We start from the raw sequence: 24,736 nt of genomic DNA on the forward strand, positions 1-24,736 counted from the left end.
CTTCATTGTCATCATGAAGTTGTCCCCGTGGGAAATAAGTTTGAATATCAGTGTAAGTTTCTTCAAAGATACATTTACAAAACAATCACAAATTATGGCCAAAATTAAATCAAAGAAAATTAAGTGAAATAAACTAAATATTCCCCTATGTTTTCAGACTTTGGGGGCATCCTATTGAATGTATGAATGAATGAATGCATGAATGAACAAAATTAAAAAATCCAATGAAAACTATAATTATTAAATAGATTTTAGTCCTTTGTTGCTCAGTAACTCTGTATGCTAAAGCCAGGTGAGTTTGTGTCCTATAGCATTAACCAGAGGCTGTTCATTTTATGTCTTGTTTCCTTCTTTAGGCTGTGAATTTCTGGTATGTTCTGGTGATGAACGATGAACACACAGAAAGGCGGTATCTGCTGTTTTTCCTTCTGAGTTGGGGACTTCCAGCTTTTGTGGTGATTCTCCTCATAGTTATTTTGAGAGGAATCTATCATCAAAGCATGCCACAGATCTATGGACTCATCCACGGTGACCTGTAAGTAGGTCCAGACAGAACACATTGCCTTATTAGACTTTGTGTATCTAGGCTGCTTTATTAGTAGATGGAGGAAGCAGTTGACTAAGAGGGGTGATTCAAGGAATACCTGGAAGATTTTACTTGCCTGTCACACTGTCTGAAGCGCTACTTCCCTTAACAGTTCCTTTAAATAAGAAATTATTGCCTCTCAAGTACCTTTTTTTTCCCCAAGTATCTTTTGTAGATGCAGTTTTCTCAGATGAATTTGTACCATGGTATAATTTAATATATTCAGTTGAGACAAACAACAGTACCTAGCAAAATTTGGGCAGTATGAAACTTTTTATAGGGAGGAGAATCAGTGAAAAAAAAAAATCGGAGTGTAGCACATTATTTAAACAGTCTGTTAGGTGGGGGGCAAGTGGAACACACCATCATCCCTAAGATCCCTAAATCCCAAAAGGCAGTAACAAGTGAATGGAAGTACACTGTATCTGAAAAAGTACATGGGAAGGAGACAAGGATTTCTATCTTCTTTTACATTCACACACAGATACATACATGACTTAATCCTGAATCTGGTATCATAACTTTGAGGAACACTCATACTCTTTTATTGATTCCATATGCAGAAAACACCTTTTGTAATAATAATGCATAACCATTTCCCCTGTTGTAATAAAGATTAGAGAAAAAGTAACATTCTAAATGAGAAAAAATAGCCTATTCACAGTCTTATAAGGACAATATTTCCTAATTGCCTCTTAGGTTTATCTTAAAGATAAAAATTAGTTAATGGGCCAGAGGATGAAATATGGGCCTATAAACACAGTGAACCCTCTTGACAGTGAAAATATTCTAGAATTGATTGTGGTGATGAATGCACAACTCTGTGAATTTACTAAAAGACATTGATTGTAAACTTAAGATGGATTGTATGATATGTGGATTTATCTCAATAAAACTGCTTTAAAAAATTAGTTAAAATAGATGTCAAAAATCTCTGAAAGTAAAAGTAGTATATAAGCATAAGTTAATTTAATATCATTAACTGCCTCTGATCAGTTGTTTTCATCCATTATTTAGTTAATAAATGTTTGTTATTGATATTTGCAAATGTATCTCATTCATGGGCAATCACAAACAAGTATCTATACCACACTCAGCCAAATGAGTCTATGAAGCAGACACACACACACTTTGATATAATAAATATAGAAATTCCATCTTTTTATTGGGATTCAAGAAGTTTCCATCATAATGATTATTTTATAGTAGTCTAATTTTTCCCATATAAAATCCTATAAGCCTTTAGTCTCCCAGAAAGGAATAATCCTGTCTTCTCAGAATTACATCATGACTTGTTACATTTTACTACCCTGGCATTAATTTAAATCTTCAGCTGCCAGGATTAATTTCTGCATCATTCTTTGTCAAATACTAAGTAACCATGAGGCAGGCCCTGGTGGCCAGCAGCCCATTCCTTTCTTGAGCTGCCAGGCAAGACGGGCTTTATTTGGTGGCACTTTAGCATCACATGGGTGCCCATCCAGCGTTGACAAATGGGAACAGATTAGAGTGATAGTAATTAGAAAAGCCTCTCTTGATGTTTCCAAAAGGATTTTTTTGAAGAATAAATGAACTATTTTATATGAATGTCCAAATCAATTCACTCTTAAAATATTTGCTTTCTTCAGGTTTTGCAAAAAGTTCTCTATGACCAGCTAAATTATAAGCATAATGCCAAATACAGTCTCTATATCTTTACCTGTTTTTTAAAATTTTTTTATCATATTTTTTATTGTGGAATATAACTTATGTACATGGAAGTGATAACTTGCCAAGTGCAATTTAACAATTAGTTAGCGAATTTCAAAGAATATTATATGTTACAGTTCCACAGTCTCAGTTATTTCCTTATTGTGAAATATATATGCAAAAAGGAAATAACTTTCAAAGTACTATTTAACAAGTAGTTATATAGGAAATTTCCAAAAAATGTTATGAGTTACAGTACCATAGTTTCAGTTATTTCCTTATTGTGATATATAACATACAGACAAAAAGGTGATAACTCTCAAATTACAATTTAACAAGTAGCTATAGAGAAAATTTCAAAGAATGCTATATGGGTTACAGTTCCACCATTTCAATTATTTCCTTCTAGCTATTCTAGTACCCTAGCAACTAAAAAAAAATATATATATATAATGATTAAATATTCATAATCCTTTGTTAAATTCCATCTTTGTTGCTACCTCTTCCTCTAGTTTAATCACTTTCCCAATCTTCAGGAATGTATGTCTAGGCAGTGACCACCCTAACTTGTTCATGTTGAAAAAGGTTGTTGACATTATGGGAAAAGAGGACACATCTGGTTGATGTTCTTGAAGAGGCTATTGCTTCTGGGTTTTGGGACTTAGCTGGCATAGGAGTTCTCTGGAGGATTTAAGTTTTTGAAGAATAAACTTAGTAAGTGAAACTTTTATAGATCTCAGATAGGGATCTGGGTATTCTTTAGGGTTTTGGGGACTACCACTGACTTGGGCTTATCATACTTTGGCCATTTGGGATGTCTAGCTGAAGCTTACATAGGAGTTACCTCCATGACAGCCTCTTAACTCTATTTAGAATTCTCTTAGATACTGAAACCTCATTTTGTTGCTTTCTTTCCTCCCTTTGCTCAAAAAGGCATTCTCAACCCCTTGATGCCAGGGTCAGGCTCATTCCCAGAATCTGTGTCCCACATCACCAGAGAGACTCATTCACCTGGGAGGAGGGTGATGAATTTATTTGAAGAGTTAGGCTTAGAGAAAGTCCACATTTGAGCAACAAAGGAGGTTATCTGGAGGTGACTCCTAAGCATAATTATGGATGGGCTTAGCCTCCCCTTTACAGCCATAAGTTTCACAAGAACAAGCCTCAAGATCAAGGGCTTGTCTTATAAAGTAGGGGATCCTAAATTCACACAGCATATGTTATGTCCACGATAATCCATCCATATTGTACTTAGTTGTACAATTCTCATCATTCTCCATTTTAAAGAATTCTCATGACCCAAAACACTCCATAGCTCTTTTCAACACTCAATGATTGGTCATTAGCATTTTTGTGGTACTAGTAAAGTATTCCTATTAATTATAATCCTTAGTATACAATAGGTGTATTTTTCCCATATACTATTCTGTTGTCAACTCTCTGCCCTAGTGTCATACCTTAGAAGTATTTCCTGCAAACACCAATCTATATTTGTAGTGCTGATTTGTGGGATATCTGCCTTTAAACAACCCCTTTCAATCTTATTCACCTTCAGTACAGCTTTGATACGTATAATTCCGTTAATGAACAATCATCACCCCATCCATTCCCATACCTTTGAATTCACCATCATTAACATATCTGAACATATTAGATTATCATTCCCAGTCCAATAACTTCTATCACTAGGTCCTCAATAGTCTACATTATAAGACATTGATTTTACGTGGTTCAGGGAGTTCATATTAGTAGTAACATACAATCTCTCTTCTTTTGTGTCTGACATTTCACTTCCTATTAATATCTTCGAAGTTCATCCATGTTGCCATGTTTCAGGACCTTGTTCCTTCTTATTGCCGCACAGTATTCCTTTGTATGTGTATATCACATTTTTTTTATCCACTCATCTGTTAAAGGACATTTGGATTGTTTCCATCTCTTGGCACCTGTCAACAATGCTGCTGTGAACGTCAGTGTAAAAATGTCTGTTTATGTCACTGGTTTCAGATCTTCTGGGTGTATACTGAGAAGTGGAATTGCCTGATTATAGGGTAATTCGATACCTAGTTTTCTGAGAAACCACCAAACTGTCTTCCAAAGCGGCTGTACCATTATACATTCCCACCAGCAATGAATAAGAGTTCCAATTTCTCCACATCCTCTCCAGCATTTATTGTTTCCTGTTTGTTTAATGGCAGCCGTTTTCATTGTTGTGAGATAGTATCTCATTGTGGTATCTCATCGATTTTCATTTCCCTAATAGCTAGTGAAAATGAACATTTTTTCATGTGTTTTTTAGCCATTTGTATTTCCTCTTTGGAAAAATGCCTTTTTGTATCTTTTGCCCACTTTATAATTGGGCTGTTTTTACTATTGCTGAGTTGTAGGATTTCTTTATCTATGCAGGATATCAGTCTCTTATCAGATATATGGTTTCCAAATATTTTCTCCCATTGAGTTGGCTGCCTCTTCATATTTTTGACAAAGTCTTTTGAGGCAAAAATGCTTTTGATTTTGAGGAGTTCCTATTTATCTATTTTTTTCTTTTGTTGCTTGTGCTTTGGGTGTAAGGTCTAAGAAGCTACCTCCTATTACTAGGTCTTGAAGATGTTTCCCTATATTATCTTCTAAGAGTTTTATTGTGCTGTCTCTTACATTGAGGTCTTTGATCCACTTTGAGTTAATTTCTGTATAGGGTGGGAGGTGCGGGGGGGGGGGGTCCTCTTTCATTCTTTTGGTTGTGGATATCCAGTTCTCCCAGCCCCATCTATTGAAGAGACTGTTCTGTCTCTGTTTAATGGATTTTGGGCCTTATCAAAAATCAGTCAACCATAGATCTGTGAGTCGATTTCTGAAATCTCAATTCAATTCATTATGTTCATCTTTTTGCCAACTGTTTTGGTCTTTATAGTAGGCTTCAAAATCTGGAAGTGTAAGTCCTCCCACTTTGTTCTTTTTTAGGATGTTTCTGGCAATTCAAGGTCCCTTTCTTTTCCAAATAAATTTGATAACTAGCTTTTTTCCAAGTCTGCAAAATAGGTTGTTGGAATTTTGATTGGAATTGCATTGAATCTGTAGATCAGTTTGGGTAGAATGGACAGCTTAATGATGATTAGCCTTCCTATCCATGAGCATGGAATATCTTTCCACCTATTTAGGTCCTTTTTAATTTCTTTTAGTAAAGTTTTGTAATGTTTTGTGTAGAGGTCTTTTATGTCCTTGGTTAAGTTTATTCCTAGATACTTGATATTTTTTGGTTGCTATTGTGAATGTATTCTTTTTTAATTGCCTCTTCAGTTAGGTCATTACTAGCATATATGAACATTACTGTCTTACGTGTACTAATCTTGTATCCCACAACTCTGCTGAATTTGATTATTAGCTCACATAACTTTGTTGTCGATTTCTCTGGATTTTCCAAATATAAGATCATACCGTCTGCAAATAATGACAGTTTTACTTCTTCCTTTCAAGTTTGGATACCTTTTATTTCTTTGTCTTGGCAAATTGCTCTGGATAGAATGTCTAGCACAATGTTGAATAACCGTGGTGACAGCGGGCATCATCCTCTCATTCCCGATCTTAGGGGGAAGACTTTCAGCCTCTCACCGTTGAGTACTATGCCGGCTGTGGGTTTTTCATATATGCCCTTTATCATGTAGAGGAAGTTTCCTTCAATTCTACCTTTTGAAGTGTTTTTCTCAAAAAAAGGATGTTGAATTTTGTCAAATGTTTTTTCATCTGTCGAAATGATCATTTGATTTTTCCCTTTTGATTTGTTAATGTATTATATTACATTAATTGATTTTCTTATGTTGAACCATGCTTGCATGCCAGGAATGAACCCCACTTGGTCATGCTGTATAATTCTCTTTACCTGGTTTTAATGTTATAAAATTATTGTCTCAAAAAATGTAAGTATTATAGGATACTTGCCTCCTACATTAATGTAGAATAATCCTAAATCATTCCCCAATGTGAATTTATTCCAGTTTTAAAATTTTCTACACTATTTCTCAGTATCACTTCAATTTCAACATAAGGATATAAATTGGGCCATTACATATATTTAAGTGTAGTATACTTATGCCATTATTTTAAAGCATGACATTTCTCTAGAGGTATTGATAAGATTTGTGTTTGTGTGAAATAACAGCTCCTCTGTTATGCAGTGTTTACTTCATAGGTATAATGAATTGCCTTTTAGTGAAGAGTTTTGTCTAAATAGATCTCTAATGAAATAATACACGCTGGTTGTTTTTTTGTGTTTTTGACAAATTTTGCAATCAAGCTTATGCTGATTTCATAAAAACACTTAGGAAGTAAACCCTCTTTTCCAATTAACTGAAAAAGTTTGAAAGTTTGGAGTTATTTCTTCCTTGCTATCTGGAAGACTTCAAGAAGCCAAATTTTTTAATGTTTGTAAGCTCTGTAGTAATGTATCGTTTATCATTTTTTATATTGGTAATTTGAGTATTCTCTCTTCTCTCTCTCTCTCCCTGCCCTCCGCTCCCTTCTCTCCCTTTCTTTTGCTTGGGGTTTATCACTATTATTGCTTAGTCTTGCTTGGGATTTATCCCTGTTATTGCTCTTTCCCCAAACCAACTTTTGACTTTCTAGATATTCTCTATTGTACATTTGCCTTTTTTTTATTATTTCATCAATTTCTATGTCCATCTTTTTGTTTTTTATTTTATTACTTTTACTCTCTGAATTTTTATTTCATTTTCTAATTTCCTGAAATAGATATTTAAATAATCATTTTTCAGCCTTCTTTTTAATATATGAAATACAATATTTTCACAATCATTCAGTTAAAATATTTTCTAATTTCCATTGTGATATCTTCCTTGACCATGGGTCATTTAGAAGTGTAGTGTTTAATTTATAAACTTTTTAATTTATCTTATTAATTTTTTCACTTTGGCCAAAGCACATAGCCCATATGATTTCAGTTCTTTGAAATTTGTTGAGTGTAACTTTTTGGCACAGCATGTGGTTAATATTGTTCCATGCTCATTTAAACGTTCCATGCTCATTTAAAATAAAATTATTATGTTCTTGTTGAGTTCAGTAGTCTGTACATCTTAATTGGTTAAGCTTATTGACTATGCTATTCAAAACTTTTGCATAAAAGCTGTTTACATCAGTTACTGGGAGAGGTGCATTACTATGATTGTGGATTTGTCTATTACTTCTTTCTGCTTTGTAGATTTTGGAGTTATAACTTTAGAAATGTACAAATTTAGAATTGGTTTATCTTCTTGATGGACTGACTCACTTATTATAAAAGGTTTTTCTTTTTAATCTCTAGTAATTCTTTGGCATAAAGTCTATTTTGTCTTATATTAATTTAGCTACACTAATTGTCTTTTGGTCAATGTTTGTATGGTATATTTGCCCTCTCTTTTCTTTCAAATGTTCTATACATTTCTATTGTATTTCTTGTAAAGAGTATAAAATTATTGTTTTTAAATCCAGCCTGATAATCTTAGACTTGAATTGGAATATTTGGCCAACTTTCACTTTAATGGAATTACTAAATAACTGATATATTTTTGTTTATATAGAGAGCTTACTATTTGATTTCTCTATGACCTCCCCCTGATCTATGTTCTCACTTCCTTTATTCTTTTTCTCATTTGAATATGTTCATGACATATTCTTTAGTACTTTTATTATTTTTCAAACAATGATAGGGCACTATAATGCTCTAATTTTATTTACTCCTTTGCTTCTATCACCAGGCATTTGTACATGTATTTTAAACTCCACAAAACATTATTTTTGTGCCATAAATATTCATTTAGATGTAGATATATATAAATGTAAATCTTTTAGTTACTTTTTATTCCATTCTTTATTTCTATGTTTTTACATTTTTTTTCCTCTCTGAAAACTCCCTTTTAAAGCAAATCTCCTTGTGATAAATTCAGTTTTTGTCTGTCTGGAAATGTCTTTATTTTGTTTCACTTTTGAAAGATATTTTTGCTGGATACAGAATGCTAGATAAGTTTGGCAGCTCATTTCTTCATTTACAAAATATTATTATTTTAATCCAGCTTTCATTATTTCTTCTAACAACTCAGCTGTCGTTCTTATTGTTACTCCTTTGAAAGTAACATGTCTTTTTTTCTCTGGCTTCTTTCAAGATATTTTCTTTGTTTTTGATTTCATATAGTCTATATAATTTGGTTTTCCATGGATTTATCCTGTTGGAGATTCATAGTGCTTCATGAGTTTGTGGCTTGATGCCTTTCATTAGTTTTGAAAATTCTTGGTAATTATATGTAAATATTGCTACTACCACATTCTCTTTTCCCCTTTTGTAATTTTAATTTATGATTAGATATTTTCTCCATTTTTTATGTTTCATATATTTTTCTGTATTTTCCATCATATCTTCCTCTTCATTATAAATTCTGGATATATTCTACTGACTTATTTTCAGGACATGAAACATTTTTTCAGCTTGGTTCAATATCCTGTTAAAACCATCTATTGAACTTTTGAATTTGGGTAATATATCTTTCAATTCTAAAATATCAGTTTTTTAAATTATCAATTCTAGTTCTCTGGCAAAATTTGTGATCTTCTCATCTATTTTTTTGAAAATATTAGTTATGATTTTTGATGTCCATGTCTAGGTCATTTTTGTGTTTTTTTTTTTTTCCTGTTATCTGATTTTTCTCTTGTTCCTGTCTCTTGATATTTGTAGTATTTTTTATTGAATGGTGAACATTATATATGGAAGAAATTATATTGGCACTATAGGGAGTTATAACATATGGCAGAGTTTATCTAATGAAATATGCTTATTTGAACTAACTTGGTTACATCTTTGTATGGCTTTGTCTATTTCTGTTTCTCTATAATTCATAGCGCCTTGCTCACCAAGGACCCCAAATGAAAACTGGAGTGTTTACTAGGACCTCTCCTTCTTTTTTGGTCCTAAAACCATATTTTTTTCAGATTTGTTTTGCTAGTCTTCTTAGGCTCTTGTCTTGTGCAGCTAAGAATTGGTGCATGCCTCAAGGGGGAAATCTCTGAGTATGAGGTTCACTTCATTACACCTACTGTCTCTCCAGGACCTTGGTTTCTCAAGTTCTCTGCCCTGGCAAGCCCTGAACATTTTTGTCTTTGAAATTGCCCAAATCCCTGCTGACTTTTTTTTGCCTCTCACTGCCTGCCCTCTCCTGGGATTTTTTTCCTTCTCCAAGAATTGCAAATGTCCTCAAGGGAAGAGTGGTGTGCAGGACATAGGGCTCACCTCAGTGAACTTTCTCTTTATTGCTGTATCTCGGCATCTGAAACTTTGGCTGCCTCAGCAGCTTTCCAGTGCCTTCAAACAAATGTTTTGTTTGTCTGTCTGTTTCTCTATTTTTCTGTAATTTCATTTGTCTTTTCTAGATCTAGATGGAAGTGTGAATTTCACAAGCTGTTTCATTAGATCTGGTTCAGTATTTTAAAGGCCAAGATGGGTTTTATATAGAGTGAATATCTGTATAAAAAGTAGAAATTTGCTTCTAACTACTTGTCAAATTGCACTTGGAAAGTTTTCTCTTCTATGTAAATATATTATATTCCACAATAAAAAAATTTTTTAAGTAATATGTTGAGTTAAGTATAGCCAACATCACAAATTTTACCAAATTCATATAATCAAAGGCAATTTTTATAGAAAATATCAGTGAATAGCAGTGAAAACTCTTTAAAACCTGGTATTCTCAAAATGCTAACTTTGGTCTACTTCTTTCCCTATATGTTCCTATCTATTGCCATGACTTTACAGTCATTTTCAACAGGATAACCCCTTGAAGTTGTCTCTAGCCTAAAACCCTTTCTGAGCTCTATTCCTATGTATCTAGATGTCTCCTACACCTTTCACCAGAATGACACAGTAATTTCATACCTAGCATGTTTAAAATTGTGCTTTGACCTATATTCCCTATGATAGGTCTACCTTTCACTCAGGTATGCCAATCATGAACCTGAGAGTTGTTTTCTATTTCTTTTCCCTTAAATTCCACATCCTGTCAATCACAAATTATTTTCTAGTCTAACTGCTAAATGTCTTTCTGATCTACTTCCTCATTTTCATCTTCGTCTCATCTCATCACTGTCCCTTCAGTTCAGGCCTCTGTCATCTTTTTCTGGACTGCTGGGTTGCTTCCTAACTTGTGTCCCTATCTCTAATATCTTCCTTTTATAATCCATGCATTAAATTCTGAAATATGGAAATGAACATGTAACATTGTTGCTTAAAACCCAACAATTACCTTTCATTCCCCTCCAAGGTAGTGGCTTATTAGGTCCTCCAGTGCTCTGTGGTTTGACAATAAACTGTTTATCCAACTTCGTTTACTCCTCCCACCATCCATCCTTCGCTGTTACTTTTTGTAACTGAATTGCTTGATATTTCCCATGTACTTATGTCTGTGACTCTGAATATATCTTTTATGTCTCAAATGCCTTTCTTTCCTTTTTTTGCCTGGAAAATCCCTATTTTCCCTCTAAACATCAATTTATGTATCAACTTTGTAAGCTATTTTGGATTAAAACTCTAATATATAGCCTTGGTAGACTCTGAACCTTTCATAAATCCCTATGATTGTACCAGTAATAACATATTATGAATATTTGTTTATGTCAGCTGCAAAACTTGAAATTTAGCCTCTAGATCAGTGATTAATTTCAGAATTGATGGGAAGAGTTGATAAGTTTATGAAGAGGATGGGGCTTGATTTAGCCTTTAATAGAAATAGTTGAATTGGAAAAAAGGAAGGCTTTAACCTCCCAATGTAAGGTTATACAAATAAGGGTGTAGAAGAAACTTTCATAGTTTTCTGTACAATAGCAATATAATGATAAAAGTCCACACAATAATATTGTTGCTAAAAAGAGTCTATATTACCTGGAGGTCACCAAATAAGAACTAAATGGCTCAACATTTTAAATATTGCATGAGGCATGCCAAATCTTGTAAGAAATTTTCTTGTAAAAGATAAATTAAGAGATCAAATTCAGATTTAGCGAAACTAATGGATTTTTGAATCTAGATTTGAATTGTACAACATGATTTGGAAAAAGGCCCCAAAGAGCCTTTATTTTAAAATAGTTATAAAATTTAAGATTTTTTGTCTAAACATTGAATATTCAGTATATTTGTAATTGCTTCATTGTACTAAACCATATGATCCTATGAATCTCTGAGGAGTCACACTATACTCAAGGTTAGTGAAGAAAGACTCCTTATACCTTTAAAAAATGAGACATTTTTCATCAGTTTGTTTTAAACAGTTTTTTTTTTTTTTAGTGCTAAATAGAAACTACCATTGGTTTTGCTTTTTATCCAACAGTTGAATAGTGCTTAAATAAAATAAAGGCTAAGATAAGTGAAATCTATCTTAATGAGCGATTGCTATTGGTTACGAGTTAACTCTCTGTTAAGCCAACATAGAATCCCTAGCTGTATCTATGCCAAGTGAGGAGGAAAGAGAATATAGGACTGATTCAGGAGTCAGGGAGGGAGCTAATATTGTCCTGAGAATTGTTTCTAAATAGAGAATATGTCATTAATCTGGGATCCCAAGTATGTGAATATTAAAGGATATAATGGTTGGGAATGAGTTTTCAGCATCGTGCTGTACAGAGTTGAGGACAGCGAAGACACTATTTATCTTGGTTTCAGTATTCCTATCTCTGAGATACAAGATCCTGACACATTAATAAATGCCAATGACAGTAAAAATGATGGAAAAATAATGATTTATTACTTTGTACCTTCAAAATGCAGGCCATTTTCTCTTTCATCCTAATTCATATAAATTCAAACTTTAAAAAAAATACTGAGTACTTGCTATTATATGCAAAGGCCTAACTGAATTCTCTTCTATTTAAGCTAAGAATTTGTTTGATCATAATGGAAAAATGCATAAATGAATTTTCAAATTGATTATTTTTTATTTTCTTATTTCAGTTTCTTAGCATTTTAGTGTCCTGTTTTATTTATGACAAGCTTAACAAATTTTAATTAAAACCTATTGTAAAAACCTCCTGCTTATGAACTGAATTAACCATTTTAAAGTTCAGTACTCTGAAGATAAGATTATTTTGCTAGCTATGTTAGGAGAAATGCTGAACTAAGTAGAAATAAAAGCTCTGTAAGAGAAATATGATATATGAGAATCTTTTTTTCCATCTTTTTTACCAGTCTTTTTCTGTTGGTAACATATACAATATAAAAATTTCCCATTTTAACCCCTTTCAAGTATGTAATTCATTGGTGTTAATTACATTCACAATGTTGTGCTACTATCACCACCATCCATTACCAAAACTTTTCCATCGCCTCCAACAGAAACTCTGTACCAGTAAGCATTAATTCCCTATTTCCCAATGCCACCCCTACCAGTGCTCTACCTTTTGATTCTATGAATTTTCATATTCTTGTTATTTCATATAAGTGAGATCATACAGTATTTGTTCTTTGTGTCTGGCTTATTTCACTCAACATGATGTCTTCAAGCTCATCCATGCTGTAGCATGTGTCAGGGCTTCATTCCTTTTTTATGACTGAATAATATTACATTGTATATGAATACTGCATATTGTTGATCCATTTATGCATTTATGGAAACTTGGGTTGCTTCTATCTTTTCACTATTGTGAATAATGCTGCTATGAACATTTTTGTACAGATATTTGCCTAAGCCCCTTCTTTCAATTCTTTGGGTATATACCCTAGAAGTAGGATTGCCACATCATAAGTAATTTTATACTTAAATTTATGTGGAACTACAAAACTGTTTTCCACAGTGGCTGCACCATTTTACATTCCCACCAACAATGCAAAGTGTTCCTATTTCTCCTCACCTTGGCCAATACTTGTTGTTTTCCACTTTTTAAATAATATCCATGCCAGTGGTGTCAAGTTGTTTTAGTTTCCTAGACTGCTCAAAGCAAATACCATGAATTTATCAGTTTAAACAATGGGAATCTATTTGCTTCCAGTTTTGAATTCAGGAAAATGTTTAGATCAAGGCATCATCAAGGCAATGCTTTCTTCCCAAAGACTGTATTCTGGGCTGACTACTGGTTATCTTGGCTCCTCAGTGACATGGCGTGGCTCATGGTGGCATCTGCTGGTCTCTCCCTTCTCTTATAGGTTTCATTGATTTCAGCTTCTTGCTTCCATGGCTTTCTCCCTCTCTGTCTGCATTTCATTCTCTCATAAAGGACTCTAGTAAGAGGATTAAGACCCATACTGGACCATGCCTTAACTGAAGTAACCTCATCAAAAGGTCCTACTTACAGTGGGTTCACACTGACAGGAATGGATTAAATTTAAGAACATGTCTTTCTGGAGTACATACAGGTTCAAATCATCACACAAGTGGTATTTCATTTGTGGTTTTAATTTACATTTCCCTAATGGCTAATGATGTTGAGCATCTTTCACATACTTATTGGCCATTTCTTTATCTTTTTTGGAGAAATATCTATTCTCTTCTCTGTCTCTTGACTGAGATCAAGGAAATATTTGTTTTATTAAATTATTTAAAAAGAGACTCATGAAAAAATGTTTTTAAATATAGGAAGCCTATGAACAACTGATTGTACACTTTGGAGGATTGTATGTTATGTGAATATATCTCAATAAACTTGCTTTAAAAAATAAATATAGGGAGGCTGTTCACTTATTATCTCAGGATTGTAGAAAATTGTCATAAATTTATGGTAAAGGAATGTTGTCAGGATCTCTTCATGGATTTGCTCAAGTCGAGAGGTTTACTGTTGCTCATGGGTACACATACACAAACACATACACAAATACGTGCACCTAGAAGTAGCAGGCTTAGACTAGAATTTTCCATCTCTTCAGGGCCTGAAAATAAAGATACCTTGAAAGTATGCTTCCACATAAGGTCTTAGAATCATAGAATGTAATGATTGGGAAATGTCTAGTTTGCCTCAGTAAAGATCCAGTCACATCCTCAAAAGCATATGTTGATTCAAACCTTTGTTCAAATATGTTGTAGTTCCTGAACTTTTTATTCTAAACATGTTCAGTTTATTTTAGTTTTTCTGACTGCTGGGCATATAACTCATTCTCTTAATACTCACCTCATTCCCTTTCCTCGGTTTACAGACTTGTCACTTCTAGCAACAATCTCAGTTTTTCTGACCACTGCTTTATCTCTCTGAGAAAAATTCCAACTGTTTCTTTGAGTTACATCCTCATGGTGTCCCATAGTCCCTGGAGCCTCAAACATAAGGTGAAACCTAGACAAAAATAGAACCTTATGAAGCACTGAATCCAATCCAGTCCTTTAATAATCTTTACAACATGACTGACAAATGTTCATCAATTTGTTTGAACTACTCCATGAGAAAGAATGAATTTCCTCCCAAGTCTTCCTCATATTAAGTAGAAATCAGTCACTTTCAGATTCTGGTTCAATTTCTAACTTCTGGGTTTATAACCAACAAAAACAAAACAAAACAAAACAAAAAAAACCTAATATTTTCCACAAACTATCATCTAAATATTTGTCCCAGTTCTTTTTTCCAAGCTAAACATTTCTGATTTGTTCAAATATGGCAAGATTTGCATCTTTTCATTATCTTGGTTGCTGTCCTCTGGATTTATTGTGTCTATATCAATACCTTTTTTAAAAATTTTTTTCAACTTTTTTTCAAGAGTTTGTCTTTGTCTTTGAACTGTCTGATCATAATTGTTTAGGTTTGAATCTCTCTGAATTTATCCTAATTGGGGTTCATTGAGCTATTGGATATGTAGATTAATGTTTTTCATCAAATTTGGAAAGTGTGACCTCATTATTTCTTCAAATATTCTTTCTGCTCCTTTCTTTCTCTCTTCTGGGACTCCTGTTAGATGCATATGTTGGTACACTTGGTGGTGTACCAGACAATAATGAGCCTTGTTCATTATTCTTCATACTTTGTTCTTTCTGATTATCATACTGGATAATTTCAGTTGACCTGTCTTCATGTACACTGATTCTTTCTTTTCCTCTTCAAATCTGCTCTTGAGCACCTCTACAAAAATTTTTATTCCAGTTATTGTACTTTTGAACTCCAGAATTTCAAGTTGGTTCTTTCTTGTAATTTCTGCCTATTGATATCCTACTTTTGGTGTAACATCATTCTCACATCTTCCATTAGTACTTTAGACATGATTTCTTTTAGGTCTTTGAATACATTTAAAATATCTGATCTTGTTTGTCCAATGAATCTACTTTCTGGACTTCCTCTGAGACAGTTTCTATTGATTGCTTTTTTTCCCATGTATGGGCCATACTTTCTTATTTCTTTGCGTATCTCATAATTTCCTGTTGAAAACTAGACATTCTAAAAAATAGTGTGGCAAATCTGGAAATCAGAATCTGTCCCACTCCCCATCCCAGGGTTTGTTGTTGCTGTCTGTTGTTGTTATTTATGTAGTGACTTTTCTGACCCAGTTGTGTAAAGTCTGTATTCTTTGTCATGTGTGGCCACTAAGGTCTCTGTTCCATTAGCTTAATGGTCAGCTAATGATTGGACAGAAATTCTTTACATGCCTGGAACCAATAAATCTCCATCTTTAGTGAGAGTCTCTGTGCGTGTTGGGCTATGATTTCAACACTCCACTAGGCAATTGACAACTCTGCCTTAGCCTTCACTTGCTGCTGATGCAGAGCCTCAAAGTCAATCAAAGATAAGAGTTTAGGGCCTTCTCAGGTCTTTCCTGAGCAAGCATACAGCCTTGGGCATGTGTATGGCCTTCTAGATTCCTAGGAATATGTTGGAAATATTCAAAGCCCCCATGAGCATTTCATTCTCCCAGCTTTTCTTTTAAGCGTTTGGTTAATTTGATTGCCCCAAATGCACTGTCTTAAGCAACCATGAAGTTAAAACACTTGCATTTAACTATTTTTGATAAACTTACCCCCACCATCAGAGGAAACAACTGTTCATGCTGACCAAGCTCAGGTACAGGTCAAATACACGGTCTTGCAAATGGGGTCCTCAGGAAACCACCAGACAGGTAAAATTATGACAACTATTTGTAATGAGTCTCTAAAGAAACTCCAACTCCATTGTGCTGTTCACATCATACCTCCCCAGTGGCTGCCAGACCACACAGGGAATTTGGGTTATTATTTTTTTAGGGATAACATGGGATGGGACTAAAGCAAGTTAAAGTGCCTTTGTTTTTATCAAGTTTCGGCTGCTTTTTTGTTTAATTGTTATTGTTAAATAAATGCTCCTACATATACAGCAAAGCTTTATTTAACTTCCAGGGTTGTAAAAAAGTTGATTCTGACAATTTTTGCCAACATTCTCATTGCTTTCATGGAGAAGTTCTAGAGGTCCTTACTTGGCCAATTTCACTAACATCACTCCTATCCCTCAACTTTTAAGAGTTCTTCATATTTGTTACATATATTCAATATACATATATTCAGCTTTTTTCTGTGGTACAAGTTGTAAATATTTTCTCACACTTTATTTATGGTGTTTTATATCATGCAGTTTTAAAATTAATATTCTCAAATTTAACAATTTTTTGATTGCTTTAGGATTTTTAGTTATAGTTAGAAAGCTTTTTCTTACATCAAAGTTAAAGAGGAATTCACTCATGCTTTCTTCTTCTTGTATGGCTTAATTTTCTTACATTTAAATCTTTAATCCATTTGGGGTTTATTCTTGTCTATAATATAATTTATATATGCAATTTTATCTTTTTTCACTACCTAGTTGACTCAGAACCATTCATTTAATGTCCATCCTTATACCAGTGATTTAGTATGCCACCTTTATCATATACTAATTTCCATTTATAACTGTGTCTACTTCTGAACTTTCTATTTTATATCACCCATTACTTTTTAGTATGTTTTAATATCTGGTAAGGCTATTCCACTCCCTGTTCCTTATAGTTATTTTTTTTTTCAGTGTTTTCTTGGTTATTCTTGTAAGTTGACTTTTTCATATGAACTTTATGTCTAAGTTGTCTAACTCCATAATATAGTTTTTTGGTATTTTTATTGGGATTGCATTGAATTTATAAATTATCTTAAAGAGAACTGCCATATTTATAACATTTTTTAAATAAGAGCAGTTGTAGGTTTACAGAAAAATCATGCAGATAGTACAGAGTTCCCATATACTCTGCCCCCACTCCCACAGTTTTACCTGGTATTAACATTTTTCATTTGTGTGGTACCTTTGTTACAAGGATGAAACAATATGATTATAATTATACTATTAACTATAGTCCATAGTTTACATTAGGGTTCTTGAGTCATCCTTTGCAAGAATAGAAGATAGCTTTACATTCATTCAAGTCAATTTTTGTAGCTTTCAGAAGTGTTTTATAATTTTCCTCATAAAGATTTTGAATATTTCTTATTAAATTTATTCCTGAGTATTCAATCTCCTTTGTTACTATTGTAATTGTTTTTTGCTACCATTACATCCTCTGTTTATTGCAAGTAAAATGAAGGCTACTGATTTGTTATACAAATTATGTATACTGCTGTTTTACTAAATTATTTTAGTTTGAGTTAGCTATCATTGGTTTTTCTGGGAATTTCAGGTTATGCTGTTATATAATCCTCAAGATATATAAAATATATATAATTAATAAAGATAGTTTTGCTTTCTTTTTTTTAGCCTATTCTTATATCATTAGTTGATTTCTCTTGTGTAATTTCATTGGTTAATACCTCTAGTACAATGTTGAATAATGTTAGAGATAGTAGGGATCAGATTGTCTCTGATCTTAGTGGGTATGCCTCTAGTGTTTCTCCATTAAATAAGATACTGGCTTTAAGACTAGGATATACACAATTGATAAAATTAAGGAAGTATCTCTCAATTCCCATATTCTTGAGTGTATTTTATTATTAATGGGTGTTGAGTTTTGTCAAATACATTTTTAGCATCTTTGGAGGCAGTCATGATTTTTCTCCTTATAAATGTTAATATAGTGTATCATGTTATTGGATCTTCTAATACCGAAACAACCTAGCATTCCTGGAAGAAATCCCTCATGGTCATTATATGCTTTTCTAAGTGTGAAGCTGGATTCCATCTGCTTGCATCATTTAGTATTATTGCATCAGAATTCATAAGTGATGTTGGTCTGTAGTTTTCTTTCTTCATACTGTCTTTATTTGATTTAAGCATCAGTGTTTTACTTGCTTTATAGAAAGACTTGGGAGTTTTCCTCCCTTTTCAAAACAATGGAATAAGTTATACAGTATTAGGACAATCTGGTCTTGAAAGTTTGGTAGAATTCCCTTTGAAATCATCTGGGCCTGCTGCTTTTTCATGTAGTAGTTCCTTAATAACTTTTTTTCATTTGTCTACGGAAATTGGTTTGTATTTAGCTAGGAATTGTAGTCTGTATTTAGCTAGGAGTTTTTACATCTCATAAGTTTTCAAATTCATTATCATAGATGATGCAAATCTACATAAGTTCTGAAAGATATACCCACAACAACATGAAATTCTGTTTTCCGCAAGTGATCTGGCCATACTGACCTGATTTGGCTAATGTCAAAGACCATATAACATAGAGTCCTTGTTAGCTGCTTTTATCTGCAGCTAATGAAGGAAAGTCATAAAATAATGTCTTTTAAAATGTCTAGCATAAATTTGTCAGTGTTCAGTTTGATTTGAGTAAAAATTACAGGGATGTTTTTATTCAGTAGCTGTGTCCCTGTGGTAGTATAATATTTCAAACACCCTGGAAAACATTCAAGAGAAGTTGCCATTACAGGACAAAAGATGCGAGTTTCCTTTGATCAATTTAAGATTCTAGATTAAAGAAGCTCCAAAGTCATTTTACCTGTCATGATCACTGAAGAAATTCATAGATATATAATCTCTCTTTTTCTTCTCCACACAAAGCATTTATTGAACACTATTTATATAGGGTGTCGGATAAACCAATTCTACAATGTCTTGTATTGGAGTAAATATTGTACATTATTTAACATTCAAACCTCTACCTTAAATATCATTTTATTTAAAGGAGATAGTGTCACCAAGTAACATCAATTTAGTAAAAAGAATGCATAGTCAATCCTTCTTCTAGTCAGTTGACATTTGTAAATAAGCACCCATGGCCAGTTGCAAGCCCCAAACTGACTGTGATTTCTGGTAGAGCAAGGCATCCAATTCTTAAGTAAATGCTTAATATCTAGAAAAGTCAGGTATGGAAATGCAGGTACTTAAAAGTGTACTTTAACAAACTGACTATATTAAATATATCTGGAAGTGTGGGTGTAAACTTTTCCTTGAATCCGAGTGCAATGGAAAGAGCAGGGGCTTTGGAGGTCAAATACTGGCTCTGCCATGTTCTAGCTGAGACCCTAAGTAAGCATGTGCTCATGATGATGGATAATTACATGCAACATGTCATTCAGCATTATCTATAAATTCCTAAAAGGTAGCTTACCACTTCAATATCTCCAGTTATTCTAAAACTAGTACTTAAATTATTGCTATCCTTTTCTTTTGCACTCTTCTTTGACATTGGGCTTGCAAACCATAGACTCTTTAATATTTCTGAAACTCAGCTTTAGCATGCAATCTTCTATAATACTTTTATAGTTTTTTTTTCATGTGAATACAATTTCAATGAAATATTTAGTATTCATTTATTTTCAAGGAATCATTTTTTGGTAAGCCCATGGTTGTCAGATGTGAACAATAGTAGAAATTTAGTCTCATTTGTGTTGAAAGAACTATATCCAAGCACAACCAGGCCTATTCCTTAAAGAATAGTGTCAAATAAATATTTTTATTTATGATAACTTCATTACTCTTAGTGTTTGCTTTTTCGAAGCCTTAATAATTATTATAATAATATTGCCTTTCCCACTATTGTATTCTTACCTTCCCTAAATCATTTTTGAAGGAGAAGTTTAAATAAATCATTAACAGATAAATGGGTGCATGCAAACATTCATACAAACATTCATAGATACACACACATACATGCATAAAATATTCAGTGTTCAGAATCCACTGCTACTGTATTTATCAAACAAGATAGCTTTCCTATTTTAATTATTTATCTACATTTTAATATATTTTTTCAATTACAAAAATGAAATATGGTGCTTATTATGAAATTTGACCAATACCAAAATACATAACCTCACCTGAAACCTCATCCCCAAGATATTTAGTATATTTTTCTACCTTTTATACCATGAATATTCATACATGTACACACACACACACTTACAAACTTTTAAAAATGTTAAACAAAAATAGTATGCCACATATACTATTTTGCAATATACTTTTTTTATTGGACATTTTCCATGATGGTATATATTCATCTATCACATTTCACATTATATTTTTCTATCATGTTTATTTAATCAACTCCCTATTGGTAGCCTTTTGGACTATTTATAGTTTTCCTTTATTACATTGTTGTAAAAATATACATACACAGTTATTTTTGTATACTGTATTAATATTTTCTTTAGAATAAATTTTGGATGGAATCTCTCAAAGGATGACTATCTATATTTTTTCTTAATTTAAAAGATATTGACAAAATATTTTCTAAAAAGAACTCACCTATTTACACTCAAATCACAAATTATGACAGAGCCTGTTTTTCCACATTCTTGCAAACTTGAAATCATAAATTTTTTTCAGTTTGTCAGTGTAATATATGTGTGTGTGTGTACATATATATATATACTTACTATTAAGTTTGCATATCTTTAATTGCTGTGTTTTAACAGCTCCATTTATTGTGTACTAGACACTATGCTAAGTACATGATCTCATTTATCCTCACACGGCCATATGAGTGTGAACATCTTTGCATAAGATTATTTAGATTTTGATTTCTTATTTTGTGACTTGCTTGTTCATGTCCTTTTATTAATTTTTCTGACTGCTCTTATTTTTCATTGATGTGAAGAACATTTTCCTTGTCCTTTTGTTTTTTGGTATTTTTGTTTTGGAGGTGAGATGGGCTATAATAGGGCTATTAGCCTTTGTCTCCCTTGAATTTTTATTTCTCTGTTAACACATTTGTGTTCTAGCCATTTTAAAGGAAAATTTACATTTTTAATATATGAAATGAGCTTTTGTATGAAATCAAATTGTTTCAAAGAACTGTTTTAAATATTGTGTGCTAATTAAATTATCGAAGCACAATAATAGTGTAGTTAACATGAGAACATTTAAAGTGACTTACTGAGGGTCAAAATGTTTAAAGCGTGCATGGAACCTCATCTGTATTCATCCTGATTTACTAAGTTGAGACAAAATCAGGAAGACAAATGATTATTTTCTAATGCAAAGTGCTAAAAACTTAGGCATTTGAAATATCAGGTAGAATATAACATTAATAGGTAAAATTGTAAAACTGCAGGAGGTGGAGTTGTACTGATAGAGATGCTTGTGAGACTGCATTTCATTTGGCTTATTTTCTGTGACCATTTTAGGAGTAAAATGAAAATTTTGGTCAGCTTTCATTTTTAAAAGCTCTGTATTATAAGGTATTTTGCAATCTCTCAAACAGTCTCATTTGGAAAACTGGCAAAGTTCATACAGCCACAAACGGTCAAGTGTATTTTCTCAGGAAACAAATCAGTTATTTATAGAGGAAGTTCTGTTGAAGACGTCTCTAATGAAAAAGGAAATGCCCACAAATATAAACAGTTTGTCAAACAGGATACTCAGTACAACAGAAGAAAACCATTCGTGGCTCAAGAGATTTTCTAACAGTTGATTTCTGGGTTGTGTTTTCTACTTTGTAGCTTCTCAGGAGCAGAGGTTCTACCTGCTATTTTTTTCCTGTAATAGTATTCTTTTCTTTCTTATAAAACTAATCAGTATGTGTTCTAGGAATTTAGGAAAGCAAAGAAAATATAATTTAAAGAGTAATAGTCAGATGTGTCCCTCTCATTCAAAAATAAGCACTTCTCATTATTGATGTGCTGCTTTTGATGTCTAGATTTGTATGCTTTTGCTATTACAATTCAAAATAAGGATTATAGTTTTATCTCCTGCTTATTTCACTTAATGTTATATTGCCATTAAGTATATCTCTATCACTTTTTTTTTAATGGATTCATAGTGTCCTATCCCATCCCAAGATAGAATTTATCAGAATGTATTTCACCATTCCTCAGCATTGGACATGAAGGTTGTCCCATGCTCATTTTTAATATTTAAAAAATCTGCAGTGAATGTGTTATGTCATATTTCCACATTACAGAGTCCTTGGAATTAAATTACAGGTTGAAGATAGAAAGTTCTTAGAAATGTTGAAATTAGCAAACTATCCTCCAGAAAGTTTAAAAATTTACATTTCTTGAGAGTACTGGTCTCCTTGCAGCAACATTGCCAGTCTTGATTGGCATTTTTATTAGCTTTATGATTTTAATAGGTAAATGTGCTGATATGCTATTGTTTTTGTTGCAATTTATTTGATAAGACCAGGGTGTTTGAATGTACTGTATATGCTTATTGGCCATTTGTGCTTCTTCTCTTACAAGAAATTGTTCATATTCTTTGTTCCCTTTCAATTTTTTCTATTGATTTGTGAAAGCTTTGCTCCTATTAAGGATATTGTTATGGTCTGAAGCTCTATGTACCTGAGAAAAATGTGTTCTTAAATTTAATCTTTCCCTGTGGATGTGAATCCATTGTAATTATGACCTTTTGATGAGGCTGCTTAATTGAAGTATGACCCACTTCAAGCAGGATGAGTCTTAATCCTATTACTGGAGGCCTTTATAAGAGATTGAAATTCAGATTAAGAAAGAGAAAGCCAAGGACGCAAGAAGTTGAAATAACGAAACCTGGAAGACAAGGGAGAGATCAGCAGATGCTGCCATGTACCTTGCCATGTGACCCAGGAACCAAAGATCACCAGCAGCCAGTCTTTGGGAAGAAAGCATTGCCTTGATTTGTACATTTTCCCAGCCTCAAACCTGTGAACAAATGAATTACCATTGTTTAAGATGGCCCATTTTATGGTATTTGCTTTGAGCAGCCTAGGAGACTAAAAACTGATTTCAACCTGTAGTCATATTTAATGAAAATATTTGTCCAAGTTTGTGGCTTACATTTTTAAATTGTAGTAAATTCTATCCATATTTTCCTATATTTTTCTTCTCTTGCTTAATGTTTAGAAAGTTCTTGCCCATTCCAAGATCAGTGTGTTCTTTCACTATGAGGATTTATTTTTTCCTCTATTTCAAAAGTCTTTCTTCAATAACATCTTTAAGTGATTTTTTTATTCCATTCCATTTGGAGGAGGCTCTTTATTTCATGGATACCAGTAATTTATTGGATCCTCTTTGTCGCTCCCACATGTGCATTATGGTCTTCCTAATTTCTTTTCTTTGGGTGCTTTTTCTCTCAAACTTTACCTACACATCACTAATTCAATCACAAGCTGTATTTACTTTATTTCTTATGGTATTAAGTCATTTCTTATTTATGCTTAATATTATTTTTCCCATTAGAGCTCAGCAAATATATTATTTTTATCATCAGGCCTTTTGTGTTGCAGGGAGAAAGTTTAAGATTAATCTAATAATATTTTCCATAAAAGTAACTTTTTTTCACCTTTTTGGATGCTTGTAGATCTTTAAAATTTCATTTCTATAATCTAAATGTTTGGGTGAATGTGTATAGTTATAATTATTTTTTCCTATAATCTTATCTCGTATGTGGTGGGCCCTTATATCTGCAGACATGAGGTATTCTGTTATGTTTTCCAATCTTTCACAATTTATTTGCTACTTTTCCATTCATTTTGGGGTCATAAATACCAAAGCATTGTGAGTACTTACCACTATTCTTTGTCTTCCATGTTTATAATAATCATGCTTTTTGATCAATTTTCATTTCTGACTTTTTCCATGCATTGTGTTATAGCTTCACTCGTTGTCTGCCATGTCAGTTATTCAGGTTTCTGCATCGCTTTTTTCTGCTCATTACTACCTCCAGGGCAGATTTCAGTTGTCACCACATTTTTTCCCATTCCTTTTGCCCTTTTGTTAACTCGCTTAGAAAAGTTTTGTCTGGACCTTTTTTGCTTCTTTCTTTCAGCTTTGTTTTCTTGTGTCCTGAGGATTCCAAGCAGTTTTCTAAAATTTGTCCTGGCCCCTGAATAATTATCAAAAATATCATCTTTTTTAGGTTTTCATGCATTCCATATTGACTTTTTAAAATTTATTTACTCATTCTAGAATGAGATCCTTATTGGGGCCATGTGTTGGCCAATATATGAAGGTATGATTTTTTATTCTTGTCGTTATATGCTTAACTAGAATCTCCTTTTCAACATAAAGCATGATTTGCTATTTGTACTTAGTAATAGCCCAATTAGCAGTAATTAATAAGGATTCATCTACTGAAGAACTATAGGATGGAAGTAGCATTTTTACCTACCCACAT

General features: G+C 32.9%; 1 protein-coding gene across 1 annotated transcript in view; it reads left to right on the forward strand.

Moving 5' to 3' along the window:
• ADGRV1 (adhesion G protein-coupled receptor V1) overlaps positions 1-24,736 on the forward strand; it is a 635,274-nt gene that overhangs the window by 421,126 nt on the left and 189,412 nt on the right. The window contains exon 85 of the mRNA XM_037801795.1: positions 357-535. Coding sequence (XP_037657723.1) covers positions 357-535 — 179 coding nt within the window. The remainder of the gene's footprint in view (positions 1-356; positions 536-24,736) is intronic.

Source organism: Choloepus didactylus, chromosome 13, assembly GCF_015220235.1.
Source record: "Choloepus didactylus isolate mChoDid1 chromosome 13, mChoDid1.pri, whole genome shotgun sequence".
In the NCBI taxonomy this organism is placed as follows: domain Eukaryota; kingdom Metazoa; phylum Chordata; class Mammalia; order Pilosa; family Megalonychidae; genus Choloepus; species Choloepus didactylus.